Source organism: Battus philenor, unplaced genomic scaffold (assembly GCF_028537555.1).
Source record: "Battus philenor isolate CCGP_79_NKW_IND1 unplaced genomic scaffold, ilBatPhil1.0.hap1 SCAF_2, whole genome shotgun sequence".
In the NCBI taxonomy this organism is placed as follows: Eukaryota; Metazoa; Arthropoda; class Insecta; order Lepidoptera; family Papilionidae; genus Battus; species Battus philenor.
Genome location: NW_027181682.1, coordinates 8,334,844 through 8,350,722, shown reverse-complemented (window position 1 = coordinate 8,350,722; position 15,879 = coordinate 8,334,844). Strand labels below are relative to the sequence as shown.

The following is a 15,879-nucleotide window of genomic DNA, read 5'->3' as shown; positions in this document are numbered from 1 at the left end:
ATAAAATATTGCTAATGTAATGTAATTTTAAAAGTGCGCGTATTTTTAAGCGTTAATAAATATTTGTGTTTGCTGTGGGAGTCCTGTAGCCGACTTGTGTTTTCACACTTAAATAAAAAATGTAATATTTGACACATAGTTTTAAAAGCATTAAACGATAGAATATAAACGCGGCTTTCAGTTTTAAAGAGCATATCGTTTAAATATCCTCTGTCGAGTTTGCACAAATTGTTTAGAACTTAGTCTTGTGTTGTGCGCCACACGTTGCAGTAAACTTGGTTCATTTGAACTGTTTTCTCAATAAATATTTTAATTTAAATTTACAAGAATTTTGGGATTGTTATTGTAAACTTTCTATTTGCGGAATCCTATAAAAATCCAGTGAAATTAAGTTTGGCGTTCTCAGTCATCAATTAGGGAGAAAGCTTTCCAAAGCAAATTCTTTGAAGTCGTGATCATGTCTGTAGCCACAACATCCTGAAGAAACTACGTGTGTTATGTGTACGATGGATGAGCTTACAGGTTTGGCACAAAGAAATCAGAAATCATGCTTCAATAGTTCTCATTTCCCAGTATTTAGCCATAAGTCGCCGGACTTTGAGCATTTTCAAAAATAACTCTAATTGTACCTAGTGGGAGGGACACAGTTATCTTGGGACAATGCGACGACATTGTTGTTTTAGTCTTGCTTGTAGACGTGGCCATTTATGCGAAAATGAGCCTTGTCGTTCCAAAAAAAGGGATTGGCAGAGCGAATGCGATGTTGGAAGTTTGAAAAAAATTTCTGCACGAAACAATGTCACTAACTTTTAGTTCTTGAATAATTTGAGTTTTAAAAGGATGTCCCTTCCTTCAGATCCTTTTTGAAATTTGGAAGAACTACTGGAAGTCACTGTGAGGCTGCTCTCTTCCATACTGAAAGTCGTATATTTTCACGTAAACTGCGTTCTACAAGAACAATGTTTTTGGGAGTTCTTAAGATCGACCGGGACCAGTTCGAGGGGTTTTCATAACCGAAGCAATTACAAAGAATCTTTGCATACAGGAACGAATTAAATTTACACTCGATCCAGCCTTTAAAAACGGAACACCGAAGTATGAGCAAAATTGTTCACGAGCAGTTACGTAGAAATCATGACTAAAAAAATGTCTCGACGGCAAAGGCGCCATGCAGCAACATCGTACCTAAAAATCCGCACGTTCAATTTCCAACGGCATTACTCTCCCACTGTACCGTTACTTCTTGAAATAACTGTGTAAAAGCATAAATCTATCACCAGACACCTTATATAACTAGACCAAATCTTGTAACCGTACCTTTTTAATATTTATGCAGTAGAAATATTTAAGAACGCTCTAGAAAATTTTGGTGATGGAATAATAATTAACAAATATTATAAATAAGTGAATTACATAATCCTGCTAATAGCCGCTGGGATTAAAATAAACTAATCGCCTAGTCAGGATCAAATTATTACTGATGTATGTTACTGTCTGAAGCAAACGTCTTAGTTCTCGATGGAAATACGAATCACCACTTTTAATGTCAGAGAAGTAGTCTCGGTAGTGTTTTTGAAGAAAGTGCAATATAAACTACATTGCACTTTCCCAATAGATATTACTTATTTATATTTCTACCATCAGATGTTTACAAATTAAGCAATTTAATGTAACTCGGAAATGCCGACAAATATATATAGTTTCGAGGCAATTGTTAAAACGACTTAATAAAAAGAATAATAGTTTACTGTTGACCATTGTTATGGTCAGTAAGAACGGGGCTATTTTTCCCTTTCCTTTAAAAACATATGGAACAGTTATCGGGTTCATTTGTTAATTTTTGTAAGCTTGTGACATATGTATGAAACCGAAGTATGATTTGGCAGTATGGTCTAAGCCTTTAGCTTATTTTATAGATTGACATGTATGTTATAGTTTGACAAGTAAAATTATAAAAGAACTAATATAGAGCCAATAATCAAAAATGAATTGGTTGCAACGTTTTTTAATATTTCAAGTTAAAGTTAAATCCAATTCTATGAGATACTTTCACTCCTCATTTTGTAATCTCAATTTATCGGTTAATATAAAAGAAAATGGAAACAGTGCTTTACAAGTAACGTCCGAAGATTTATCAACAGTAACTTCGTACTTGCCGGAATCTTATAATTTAGCAGCGTATGTAAATAAGTCCGAAACTTTAAAAAATTTATTACATCTTAATGTTAATCTAAGCAAAATAGAACAGAAACCCTTTATAGCACAAAAAATACTGGAATTGGATTTTGAAAAAGATATCAAAAATAGTTTGTTATTTCTAAAAAAATTTGTGGATATGGAGAACATTGGGAATTTTATCACAAAAAATCCTTTAATTCTTTGTGAAGATTTAAATGACCTTGAAGTAAGATTGAATTATTTAGAATCAAAGCAATTTAAATATGAAGAAATATGTAGAATAATTACTAAAAATCCATTCTGGTTAATGTTTAGGTAATTATTGTTTGTATCTTTCATAGAAATTTTTATTCTTATAATTGTTATGTTTATTAATATGGTTATTTTATTTTTACAGCACAATAAGAATTGATAAAAGGTTGGGGTTTTTTCAAAACACATTCAATTTTTGTGGTAGTGAAGTTAAATTTTTAGCAGTTAAACAACCTCAGTTAATTACTTATAGCCTTCATCATATTAAAACAAATTCATTTGTTATTAAAGAAGAAATGGGTTTTGATGATTATGAAGTTAAACATTTAATATTAAGCAAGCCAAGACTATGGATGATGAGTAATTATTTTTATACTTTCTTTACTTCAATCTGTATTTTTCAACCTGATAACCAATTTTATTTTCCATGCATTACTTTAGTTTTTATAAACTACCTATGACCTCTTTATAACATATATGTTTATATATTAAAGCAAAAGGCCTAAACTTGTATCAAGTCCACTTTAATTTGCCCTCACACTCTCTCTCTCTCACACTGCCTTAAACATTTGCATCAGCGCAATGTTGTTTAATCAGCCTATAGACCTTACTATAAGGCAAAGGTCTTCCCTAAAGATATCTACCAGGGGATATAACATAATAACAATGCTTGGCAGGGAGTTTGGGGATCACAGTATATTATGATACACAGTGGATGCTGCTCCACTAGAAACTTGTGATAAGTGGCAATCCCATAAAATTAATGTACTAAGTATGAATTACATAAGATTAATTCCCAGAAATTGAACTTGTGACCTATGATCACTAGTCCTTAGTACTCTCTCAAAAGCCTATGACTACCCAGCACTATGTATTTCATATTACTAAGTAAAATTTTTATGCAAATACCAAAATTTTTTCTGTATAATACTTTTAATGTAACAACATACTCAAATGACTTTATAGAACTTTAATTTCTGTTCATTTTTTGATTACACTTAAATTATGCTCTTTACACTGTTAAAAAATTGCAATGTATGTACTAAAATAGTTTTTAAAAAAATCAAATAAAATTTCCCAGTAATAGCACCTAAAAAATTAGTTATGAGATGAAATGTTTGATTTTTACTACTACATGTGTTACTTTTTGTTGCAGCTCAGCGAGCATTACTGGAGAGGTTTAATTATGTACATAATGTAATGCAAATAGCACACAAACAAATATTGCAATATCCCAATATTTTATTATGTCGGAATTTTATAATAAAACAAAGACATGAATTTTTAGATAAACTAGGCAGATCACAGTATGATCCAAGAAAAGACAACTTTGTTCCATTAAGTGCTTTTATAGAAGAAACTGATGTAAATTTTTGTCAAAAGTATGCAAAATGTCATATTGATGATTTTAACACATTTTTGAAAACAATGTAAAATCCAACTTAACCGGCTTTACCTAAAATAATTTTGTTTTGAAAAGCATTAAGAGAATGATACAACAATGCATCCATTATTCCAGCTACTGTGAAGACTCCTCCAACTATGGCACATACATTAGTAGCAAAATGGCCAAAAGATCTGTGGAAAAAAAAGTGTTTTTAATTTTGAAGGATAATAAAGAAATCATTTTATTTATATATTTTTACAAATGCCAGTTACACTCTCGACTACCAATGTTTGTCCTTGTTATCTAATATACATACAAAAGAGATATATAGAATACCACCATCAATATTTTCTGTTTGTTTATGATGTTGTGTAATTTGCATTGTTTGCCGCATGCGCGTGCTGGCGGTCCAGACAATTTATTGCACGACTACTGCTACATAGCGGAAGTAGTTATCTATTAGTCCTTGACCCGGTACATGAAAATTACAAAAATTTTCGTTTTTGCCTAATACTTTTGCTTGAAACTGATATATGATTACAATAATGGCTTATTGGACTTGAGATATTTTAGCAAATATTAGTAGAAGTAAAAGTGCCATAAATGTAAATAACCACACTGATACAGCAAATTGACATCTCTTTAGCAATTATCCACTATATGTGAAATATATTTATGTATATGATTATTTGCATATAGTGTATAAATAAGTAACAAACTAAGTTATATTGATAATAAATTGCAAGGAAATTGATGCTTTATATTTTTTCTTACTATAGGGAATGTATTAACATTTGATTTATTTAAAACAAAAACTGAAGATTCCAGTAAAGACAAATTAAAGTAGCATGTATGGAGATTTTTTTTTAAATATTCAAAATCTTGTTATTTGTGCTTTGGATCATTTCAATTTATAATTAAATCTTAAATATATGCCATGCAGTAACATAGTCTGTCAATATTTGTTTTTTTTTTTAAGAAATATTTATGTTACCTGTCCTTTTCCGTATATTTTACCATAAGAGGAGATAACTCATAGCTGAAAAAAGCACCAGGCATCCCCGATTCTGAATTGATATTGGAAACCGACTTTTGGTGTCTAGTTACAGAAAACTGGTTTGTGTAAAGTACAGTTTGGTCTAGTTTGATGTACATAGTAGGAACAATTTTTATGTAGTACTGGAACATAACAGCTCCTGTAAAAATATACATATATATATTTAAAGTCAATAGCAAGTAATGGATTTGATATATATATATCAAATCATAGAATAATTATACAATTTCTCTCGTTTAGATGAAATTACTATGAGAATATTAATAGATATATACTGTTGAAGACAAACAATAAGTGTTTTTATTGGTTCCTCAATTGGGAGCAAACATCAGAAAAACCTGATGTGCAAAAACATATTTGATTAATTTTTTTGTAATTGTAAGACAATATCTTAGAAATAAATATATTATACACCTATCCCTCGATTTACGCGGTAGATACGTTCCTAAGAAAAACGTGTAAATCAAAAATTAAAAATTTTCAAGTCAAAACCGTGTAAATCGAAAAGCTTGCAGAAAATGTATAATTTTGCTATTTAACAGTTGTGATTTTTTTCAATATTTTTAGGTGTACACAGAAATAAAAATAAAATGCATTGACAAATTAAAATATTTAATATATTACGGAAAAACTTATTTTTTTTATTTATAATAATCTAAATTATGCACTCACTTGTAATTTACGAGTATGGAAAATTAAATCTTTCTGAAACTGTGAAACTTTTACTCATATACAATTTTCCGTAGATAAAAGTTTAATTTTATTCGAAGAAATACTGACACTGCGCGTGCAGAAAGTCAGCATAAGCTTGGGATTTCCCGTGAAATATGTACACAGCACACATGTTCAATCACAGTAGCATTTAGTAGAGTGATAAAAACAAAAAAAAAAACTTTTTTGGAAGACTGTGTAAAAGCGAAAACGTTTAAAACACGTGTAAATCGGGGGATAGGTGTATACCATATTAAATAATTCGGCCAAAGTTAAAGTTGTAATAGTTTTATAGATTTTTTGTATGGACATACTAAACGTAGTGTAATAGTTTTTTTTAAATAAAAAATTAAATAATTATTCACGAATTTAAATCTATTAAGAAATGACTAGGAGCTTTTTTGTATCGAGGTAAACATCATAGAAAATTGAAATTTATTTATTTTTGAATATATTTCTTTTGTAATCAACCTATATTTAATATTTAACTAACTTTGTAAAAACTTTTAAAGATTTGGATATATTTATAATAATCGTTTCTTAAAAGATTGTTATTATTTAATCTGTACATAAATTGTTAAGTGACATTAACTTGTCAAAATTAAAATAAATAGCGAACGATTTTTCTTCGGCTAAAGAAAAGTTCTTTAAATAAAAACAATGCCTGTGCCTGGAGGAGTTTATCAAAGCCAAGGACCTTCTTGTTTTGATAAAATGAAAATGGGTTTTATGATCGGATTCTGTGTCGGTATGGCCAGTGGCGGTTTATTCGGAGGTTTTACAGCTTTAAGGTTATTGTCGGTTTTAATCTCATAGTATTTAAAGTACGTAAATATAAAGTAAATAAAATATTTTTTTACAGATACGGAGCGAGAGGACGTGAATTAGTACATTCCGTCGGAAAAGTCATGCTTCAAGGTGGAGGAACATTTGGTACTTTCATGGCAATTGGAACTGGAATACGCTGCTGATATGGTGTTTAAGAATAAAAACAAATGTATATATCGTAATAAAACGTTTATTAGCTTAATTTAACGTTCGTTTTACGAAATTTTATTTATATATAATTTCACACTATTACATCCAATAAACGCCGCTCCTTCAAAAGATCTAATAAATTAAAATGCAATTTCCAATTTAAATTGTTGATTAATTTATACAGCAAATATTGTAAGATATTTCAAAGTTTTGATCTTTAAATGGTCATTTAGCTAATACTGAAAAACTAATAATTTCTGTAAACAGTAATTGTAAGCATGTTTATTTTAGAAGAAAACATACTTGCAGTTAACACATAGCTTAGTATTGTAATAATGTGTTTCGAAATAAATAATATTTGGATTCATTAGAACACTGCTAATTATAACATTATTTTATATAGTATATTGAAAAATTGTGAATGTATTCAAATGTATTGTTAAAATGTAAATTATATAACGACAAAGAGCAGCGGTGAATTTCTAATCCTAATTTTTGCCATGTTACTGTCAGATGTTGAAGAGAAGTTGAATCAACTTAAGTCTTATTATATAAAAATTTTCAAAAGAAAATTATGTCATCAATGTAAATGCAACATTTGGTCAAAGAACAGGCTCTTTTTTTCTGAATTGAAACATCAAATAGTTATATTTATATTGCATTAGTTACATAACTTTTAAATTTATTATATAAATGATATTGAGTAAAAATAATCTCTGCACATCATACAGAGTATCATATTACAAATTTACATTATTGATGTTGAATAATTATCACATAGAAATCTGTTTTGGTACCATGGATAGTCTGCATAATAAAAATTGAAAAAATACTTCCCATGTGGGTTTTAAAAGTAGTTTCCATATCACAATTAATAATTTTTTTAAACAGACTGCACTGAAAAAGTATGACTTAAGAAAAAAACAAGTCTGCTCCTTTCAATTGAACATCTACTGGTTAAAACAAAGACACAATAGCTTAGACAAATATCTCATTGGCCAAAAAGCAAATTGGTGGCCTAACGGGATAGTCATATATAATGTGATGAAAAATATTCATGATTGGCTGATCAAAATTAGTAATGTGTTCCATGATGTTTCAAATTGATTAAAGCTTTCATATGTGGTACAAAAACCAGTTTAAGTGTACATAATATTATATAACACCAATTCAATGAATAACATTGTTTTAATTTGTAATCTACCCACTGTTGAGACAAACTCTTGTAGGAAGGGCAAGAATTTCAAAATTTCAGAAGGGCAAAGATTTCAAATTTCGGATATTAAGGTCTAAAATGATATTTTGTCATTTGACATTTACCTTCACTGCCATTGCAATTATACAAAAAATTTGAAAAAATTAATAAAGAATGTGCACTTAACTGGGTTAAATTAGTAACCTTCAATCATAAACTTCACAATCTAATCACTACATCAATCACTCAACAGAATTAATTAGCACTTTTTCTACTGCATTTGTAAGTGTCAAGAGTAAAATAAGTGACAAGTACAAGTACAATCATCTATCATGATTGTACTTGTGAAAATAAATATTTATATTAAATCCATCATTATCTAATATATATTGTATATTGTTATTGGATTTTTTGGAGTAACATTTTTGTTAAAAAAAGGTATACTTGTATTTTATTTTTAAATAGATGTAGATTGACTTTTTCACGAATGTTATTGTACATTGTACATATCTATGTTGTTATGACTACACAATAAAATTAATTTTGTAATTCCTGATATTAACACTGTAGGCACCATTGGTCATAATGTATTACTGTAACTTATTTACTTACCTTCTTTAGCTAATCCTTTAGTTCCATCCAATGGCGATGTGTTAGCACCTTTTATATTAGTTCCAAAAGATAGATGTTGAATAACATGCGTAGTATTAAATACTGATGATGAATATGGTTGTACATCATGAACGTGGACATGGTTTATAGTAAAACTTTTTCCTGGTGCTATATGGAAACTTCCGCCAACCTAGAATTAAACGTCACCTTTAAGAAATTATTTACATAATTGTCTAATTTTTATCAAGATTTACATAATCAAAAAAAATATTTTGTATTAAAAATATAGCAGATATTACAAAATAATTTGGAATGTTATCTACATAGCTTTATAATTAATTTAATTTGCTATTATTTACAATAATTTATCAAGATGTGGCTTTGTGTGAATTGTTATTGGATTGTGTATATGAGTTTTAACTCTAGTTATTTAAATAATTTTACTTTGGCAGACAACTCAAACGCAAAAGTGTTGGCGCTCACAGCATACACAATAAACTAAGAATAATATGTGATACTACTAGTTAAACAACAAACTCTGGTCATGAAATTCGCGAGATCTCCAAACTGCAACTTGCAGCACACTATATCTGACTCAGGCACCGCAAAGATATAGCTCAGTAATGCTTTAGTCGCATCTACCTCGCATAGAAACAAGTCAACGAAAATTAAGTGCAGGACACGTGTAAATAATGTATTTACGTCAATGATAAGTGAAACATATAGAAGACCAATCTTTCTACTATATCAATCAAAAATCTACCTGAATTAATAAAACTTCGAATGAATTATACAATGTCATCCAAAACATATTTAAAGTACATAGTGTTTCAAAACAAATCCTGTATAATAGTGCTGTCTGTGAAAATCCTGAGACGTCGGACACCAATTCTTTCCTATCATTTTTCTGTATTGTCAAAAAATTATACACGCCTCTTCTTATTTTCGGTTCTTTTTATTAAGTGTGAGCTCCAATTTAGCTGTGAAAACTGAAGCGTTGTTAGGATCACCTTTGGTAGGGTAAATAACCGCGATGACCGATTTTTTGGGAACACACAGTATTTGTGTGGTTAACTAATAAGCCATATTCTCTACACCATTGTTCTACGATTTTAAGCGCTGAGTGGTTAAGATTGCACACTGTACTAGCGAAACTCCTCTCTAATGAGTATCGCCAGATTGCTTAACCAACCGTAAAAAAGTGTTTCTCATTTAATCTTGTGATGAGATTATTAACGACCATGTTCCATAGGCTCGGGGAAAGGACACTTTGCGGGCACCCTCTCACCATCTTGGGCTTTGGACTCATCAATAAAGCGAACTTTGCGTTTATTCAGCATTTTCGTTTTCCAGCCAATGACCGCTGGATGCACCTTGTGCCTTTCCAGGGCCGCTATGCTTGTATAATGAGTTTTGTCAATAACCCCTACAATGTCGATGAAGGTGCCTAAGCACATATCTTTATCTTTGATGGCCATTTCAATTGGTTAAATACTCATGAAGTGCCGATTCGGTCGATTTAACCGCGCTGTATTCATGCTGGTTGCGATGCAGCGGTATTCGTATCAAAGCGCAATCTCTCACATGCCTCTACAAAGTCTCTCCGTTGTCTTAAACAAGAACGATGTAAGTCTTATAGGCCTATGTAATCTGGGATCTGTGTATTCACTCCTACCTGGCTTCGGATTGAATAAGACAGCTACTTCACTTTGCTCGTGTGGAATATAGCCGAGGGTGAGGCATGCTCACATAATTATTATCAAGATCCACTATGATTTCCATGCACCACATTTCTCTCTGCTGCAGTGCAGGAAAAATACTATCTGGCCCTGATGTCTTGAATGAGTAAAAACTGCTTAAAGCCCAGCTGACTTATTCAGCCGTAATAATCTCCTTAGGGGAGACCTCGGCACCTTCCGTTACTGTGTTTAATTTTAGATTTCTTTAGCTTCTTGTGTGCCAGGTATCCTACTTCCACGAAACGCTGAGTTTCTGATGCCGAGGAACTGTATGTGTCATCTGGGTAGCGAAGTAATCCTAAATCAGTTGGTTTCTGTGCCACTACCTTTCGCACCCTGGTTGCTTGGTCAAGAGTATATATTGCTGCAGAATTTCTTTCAAGACAATGAACTCCAGTACCTGATTCGTAATAAATCTATAGTTATCACAGTCGCTATCCTTACACGCGTTCAACTTAGTTTTGTTAATTTGCACGCCAAGCTTCTTTTGGTACTTTATTCGATCTGTTTTTGGCCTATTGCCCCGAGGACGAGAATGTTAAAAGGTCGCGTCAACATTGAATTGGAGACATCTGTGGTCTGATCACGACACCTCATTCGTGACCTATCAGTCCTTTATGTGGCCTGCAATTCTCTCGGTTGAGTGAAAGTGCGGTCAATAATTGTCTCGAATCTTCATGTGACAAACGTTGGCTTAGAGTCTGTGTTCTTTATGCTGAGGTTAATAGAGAATAAATACTCCACTAACGTGCTACCTCTGTTGTCGCTGGTGTTCGTGCCGCACAGAGGGAGGTTCGCATTGTAAGAGAGTCCTGATTCATCAGGGATCACCAGTGGACTGGTGGACCCTTTTAGGAATCCCGGCCTACGTTTTCACGACTAACTTGGAGCTAGAAAATGAAGGCAGTCCAAGAATAAACCTACGAATTTAGTTTACTGTTTCCTTTTGTTAAGGGCGCATCCGAGTGTTATTAAGGCAAGACAGATGATGCCCAGCATTCACTAGGAGGATGGGAGGTGCATTCGCCGGATCAAAGCTGTACATTCATATTTTATACCTTATATATATATAAATACATATATATATCTATATACACACACACACACACACACACACATATATATATATATATATATATATATATATATATATATATATATATATATATATATATATAAGAATGGAGATTTGTTCTTCCAGTACAAATACCAGAGGACATATAAAAAATTGTGCCATTCATTACGGATTGCAATTACTTCACACAAAAGTTGTTATGCTTCAATTAGGATAGAACACAATCTCTACTCATAAAACACTGTTAAATCTATGAGAGTGTAAGAGATCACTGAAACAAAGGTAAACAGGATTTTAATGATTCTTAGTACAGAGTGTACTTTTGAATTGTGTCACATCAAAGTTATTAAAAGTATAGCTGCTTCTTGACATAACACATAATGTTAATATATGCTATTCATTCTATTTTTTAAGGTAGGTGATAAAAACTGTCAGCACCTAACAAATTATTGCTTTACTATCATTGTTGTCAGATATTGGAAATAATAAATAATGAACCAAAGATTTATGTATGTGCTTTAGAAAAATAATAAAGGCCTTTGAAAGTCTTCCACCTCTAATAAAGTTTGAAAAAAAAATTGAATATGTGCATAAACTACTTACTTTTATTAAACTGTAAAATTATAACATTTGTATGTGACAACATCCTTACGTTTTATTGAAAATGAGACGAATACCATATTGAAACTGGTATAGCAATAGTTGTTGCCTTACTTAAGTATAATCTACTGTCATTTAATATATTCAAAACAAAATTCATATAATTTTCTAATACTTCTGAGTCTCAGCTTGCCACTTGAAAATTAAAGTACACACTTGCACTCCAACTGCAGCTATTTCTAATAACTAATAGTAGAATTCTCAAAGTACTCATGAACTGCAAAAGATGTCAAAGCTTAAAAGGGATGATTGTAAAACTCATTTGCTCTCAATCAATGGTACACCTTGTCCAAAAATCAATGATTTAAGATGTATTAAATATGGCAATTGTAATATAATAAAAACCATTTTCAAAATTTGGATTACTACATATTAAAACTATTTATTGTTCACTATGAGTCCCTGCAGACTTGTTAGAACTTATTGACCCGTCACATTCCAATAGAAAAAAATATGACTGAGAATAAGTGTAATAAGTTTTTGAGCTTCTTCTCGACTAATGAGCTAGATATTGGCTTGAAAATTTTTAAACCTTCAACCGATCATCTTGTACCAATATAGTACCAATTCTTTGTTAGTTTTTCTGTAAATTGATATAGGATATAAAATGTGTGGAGATGTCTTTCACTTGTAAATTTTATATATTTACATTGAATAAACTAGGCATCAGCAACCTTTTCTTACATAAGAGTTACAATGCATATTTTCAAACAAAAGAGTAATGATATCGCATCACAGTCTATCAGATACTGGGACTGTTATTGTTTGACCAGATTCTGATTCTTCCATAAGCACAAATTAAATTAAAAAACTATTTGTATATGTGTTTTTGATTAAACCCTGTGATGTAGTGCATCCCTACTCACACTTGTTCAGCAGACAGAAGAGGCTGGCTCTTAGTTGCCGATCCCAAGTATAAAGTATAAATTATTTTTGTTGAATATAATTTATAATTTTTGTAAATCTAAAACTTAAATTTTACGCATTACCAAATAAATAATGTTCTATTAATAGAACGCCCATCATAAGAAAAACATCCAAAATAAGAAAAACTGCTATGTGATGTCCATTATTATATATAATAAAATACCATTGCATATATGCAAACTACCACAAAGACTATTTTTACATAATTTAAGGATATGGTTAGAAGATAAATGCTACTATACTGTTAAGGATTTATATATAGTTATAATTAGAATTGTTTTAAAATAGGTATAACACCTAGTTATTTTTGCATGTTGATACCTGCTAAACGTGTGATACTTATGTTTATAAAATTGTAACAACCTCTTAACCATGTTTACGCAAATAAAGATATTAGATATTTCAAATATTTCATTTCATTTCATAAGTAGCTTTTGCTGAAAAAATGAATTCCTGAAACTTACTCGATTTACTTCCATAAAACCATATATTTGACAACCTTCTTTCAAGGCTAAGTTAGCTTTTTCTAAAGATTCATCATCTTTGCATTGAATGATAGTTGTTAAGTCAGGTAGAGCCCACCTTCTTACTCTGTATGCTTCTTTAACATCTTCACAAGTATTGCAACACCTGAATTAACCAAGAAACAAATATTTATTTTCTAAATTTAATAACGGTTTTAATTTCTTTTAATTGTAAGTGTAAGGTTATTATAACATATTATGTATTATTCAGCATCCTGCTATACATACACATATTATTTTATTGTAAATCACAGTTGATAATAATAAAATTACATATGTGTAATAATTTATAACTTTAGAAAGGTTGCATATGTAAACAATAATTAAATACAATCCACTCACATATCACAATCATTTAAGGGGCAAATTGAAACACATAATTCAAATAAATGATATCAAAAATAGACTTACTGAGATTCATTAAATGCTGCTCCATAACAACTGCCACATGTAATAGTAACCAATTCTGATGTGTTTTGTTTGACCTAATAAAAATTTAAATAAATATTGTTATCAGCCTGACATGCATTTGTAAATTAAAATTGTTTATTTACATACTGTTGATGAAACAGCAATTTCTTCCTTTATTGGTTCCTCTATAGGATTTCCATTTAAATCTAAACGTCTTTTGTGTATATTATGATCCATTTGTAAATGTTGTTCACCCGAAGAATCCATAGCATCTAATACTAAATCTGAAGCAAACAAGTAAGAATATTTGTGAACAAAATAATAATTGGTATACTTAATTCATCAATTCTCTCAAAGATTTTATTTGTAACAACATTAACTGTGCATCATTAGTTACTTGTTAATAGCTTCATGAATTTTTGATAACTTCCAAGTTGTCTAAAAAATAATGTACCAAAACTAGATAGATAAAATAGTATAAAGGAAGACATTACACAAGTTTTTAAACATGATAAAATCTTCAGTAACAATTGTGTATTCCTAAAAATAGATATATTATTTTTCCTATTGGAATACAGGCGTCAATTAACATAGAAATATTAACCCTCTACACAAGCCCAATACAGGATCAAACAATACTTTGTATAACTACAACAGTTTTTAACAAGATTTTAGTCAAAAACATCATAGAAATCTTTAATATTTGTAAAAAATCGAGTAACATAATTAATAATTATCTAGTAATTTCTAATTTCTATAGTTTAACTAAGGAAATAAGTGTGGTTGTTTTTTACTTACAGCTACATGATATACTTGGCACGGTAATATCAAAATTTATTCGTAATTTATGCCCTCTTGATGTATCTACAAATAGTTCTTCAGATATATTTGGGGACATATACGTATATAATTCTGATAAAATCAAACAAGTCATAATAAATACACCAGCAACTGTTACTGAAATGAAGTAAAGAAATCAAATATAACAATTAAATTAAAAATATATATTATACTTAATTTTAACTAACTAGTTGCTCCTGTAGCCGTTTTAACTTTAAAGTCTTCTAAAGTCTTTGCATATGCATCGAACTGTTTAAATTTATTAATTAGTTGCGTTGACATAATTTATTTGGCTAACAGTATTAAAATAAAACTAGAAGTACTTAAATTACTTTATTTGAAATGACTTTATGACAGTTTACCCAAATGAAAACACGTCATTGATTTGTATAGAGTAAGTATATATTGCAAAATTTGTTCGTTTGTATAAAATTTTCTAAGAATCACAATTTGTTATATATATTTATAAAAACATTTACTAGAAACTCTTATTCTCAATAAATTGTTTTATAAAAAGTTCAAAATTTTTCTTATAATTAACTTTGTAGGTTTAGTTTTTGAATCACTTTTTCTCTACATGAAATTACATATTTTTATGTTTGTCTTACGCTTTCACTAATTTTAACTTTCAGGCATATTATCTAACACTTTGGTTTTGTAAATGGGGCAAGACATCATTCTTCAGTTTCGTTCTTTAGTTATCTTAATATTGGACTTACACTAAGACGAACGTATTAGCGATGTTAAAAGTTTAATACTTGTCCTCTTTGTGTGTAATCGTTCTTATATTATTTGTATATGGCCTTAAACTTCTTTAAAGTTTAATTGTATATTACTTCTATTTGTGAAATCTTTAGCCTTTTATCATATGTCTGAAACTAATTCAATCGCACTAATATTAAATTGTAATATCACTTCCTTTAGTCCGAATCTAATCTCGTCGTGACTTTAGCATTCCTATTAAGAGTTTTTCACTCTTTGTCTGACTAAACACAAACTCTATCAGCTTTACAAAGCAAAGTGTAAGCATAATTCTAGATAAATATGACAAGCGTAATCAGTACTATCTCTTCTACCGAGACCGTTGTTTTAATAAAAAATTAAGTTTTCTCTTTTTTGTGTTGCTTTTATTTTTCGAAATATTTACACATTTCATATTACTCATTATGCTGTTTAGCATCTAGGGCTTGCTATGATTGTTATGAAAATTTTGCATTTTGTTGTCAATGTCAAAAATTTAATCTTCAAGAAATTTATCACGTATTTCAGGTCGTTGTTCAAATACATTGTTTTTAATAAAATTTTGTTTATGTTCAGGGTTTATTATGATTTA

At 30.1% G+C, this 15,879-nt stretch overlaps 3 protein-coding genes across 4 annotated transcripts; 2 read left to right on the top strand and 1 right to left on the bottom strand.

Moving 5' to 3' along the window:
- The first annotated feature begins 1,959 nt into the window (after positions 1–1,959).
- Positions 1,960–4,666, top strand: mTerf3 (mitochondrial transcription termination factor 3). The gene is made up of 3 exons (XM_068765582.1): positions 1,960–2,493; positions 2,576–2,790; positions 3,587–4,666. Exons 1-3 carry the CDS (start codon positions 1,985–1,987, stop codon positions 3,862–3,864), a joined length of 1,002 nt encoding a protein of 333 aa, XP_068621683.1. The 5' UTR covers positions 1,960–1,984; the 3' UTR covers positions 3,865–4,666.
- Positions 3,592–14,897, bottom strand: LOC137922525 (endoplasmic reticulum-Golgi intermediate compartment protein 3). Of its 2 annotated transcripts, none has more exons than XM_068765581.1 (8): positions 14,735–14,897; positions 14,505–14,657; positions 13,854–13,990; positions 13,707–13,780; positions 13,236–13,401; positions 8,371–8,560; positions 4,812–5,013; positions 3,592–4,008 (listed from the first exon to the last, which is right to left on the bottom strand). In XM_068765581.1, the coding sequence occupies exons 1-8, from the start codon at positions 14,826–14,828 to the stop codon at positions 3,873–3,875; spliced, it is 1,152 nt and encodes a 383-aa protein (XP_068621682.1). In that variant the 5' UTR covers positions 14,829–14,897; the 3' UTR covers positions 3,592–3,872. The 2 variants fall into 2 exon arrangements, with proteins under 2 accessions (XP_068621682.1, XP_068621681.1); XM_068765580.1 differs by having other exon boundaries at positions 3,593–4,008; positions 14,505–14,663.
- On the top strand, positions 6,177–6,615 carry LOC137922527 (reactive oxygen species modulator 1). Its single transcript, XM_068765584.1, has 2 exons — positions 6,177–6,376; positions 6,448–6,615. Exons 1-2 carry the CDS (start codon positions 6,246–6,248, stop codon positions 6,554–6,556), a joined length of 240 nt encoding a protein of 79 aa, XP_068621685.1. The 5' UTR covers positions 6,177–6,245; the 3' UTR covers positions 6,557–6,615.
- Positions 14,898–15,879: the final 982 nt, after the last annotated feature.

Coding starts and splice junctions, on each gene's coding strand:
- mTerf3 (XM_068765582.1), top strand. CDS start 1,985: ATGAATTGGTTGCAACGTTTTTTAATATTTCAAGTTAAAGTTAAATCC. Junction 2,494..2,575: donor CCATTCTGGTTAATGTTTAG/GTAATTATTGTT, acceptor TTATTTTTACAG/CACAATAAGAATTGATAAAA. Junction 2,791..3,586: donor GCCAAGACTATGGATGATGA/GTAATTATTTTT, acceptor TTTTTGTTGCAG/CTCAGCGAGCATTACTGGAG.
- LOC137922527 (XM_068765584.1), top strand. CDS start 6,246: ATGCCTGTGCCTGGAGGAGTTTATCAAAGCCAAGGACCTTCTTGTTTT. Junction 6,377..6,447: donor GGAGGTTTTACAGCTTTAAG/GTTATTGTCGGT, acceptor ATTTTTTTACAG/ATACGGAGCGAGAGGACGTG.
- LOC137922525 (XM_068765580.1), bottom strand. CDS start 14,828: ATGTCAACGCAACTAATTAATAAATTTAAACAGTTCGATGCATATGCA. Junction 13,781..13,853: donor AAATTGCTGTTTCATCAACA/GTATGTAAATAA, acceptor AATTTTTATTAG/GTCAAACAAAACACATCAGA. Junction 4,009..4,811: donor AAATATACGGAAAAGGACAG/GTAACATAAATA, acceptor TTTTTTCCACAG/ATCTTTTGGCCATTTTGCTA.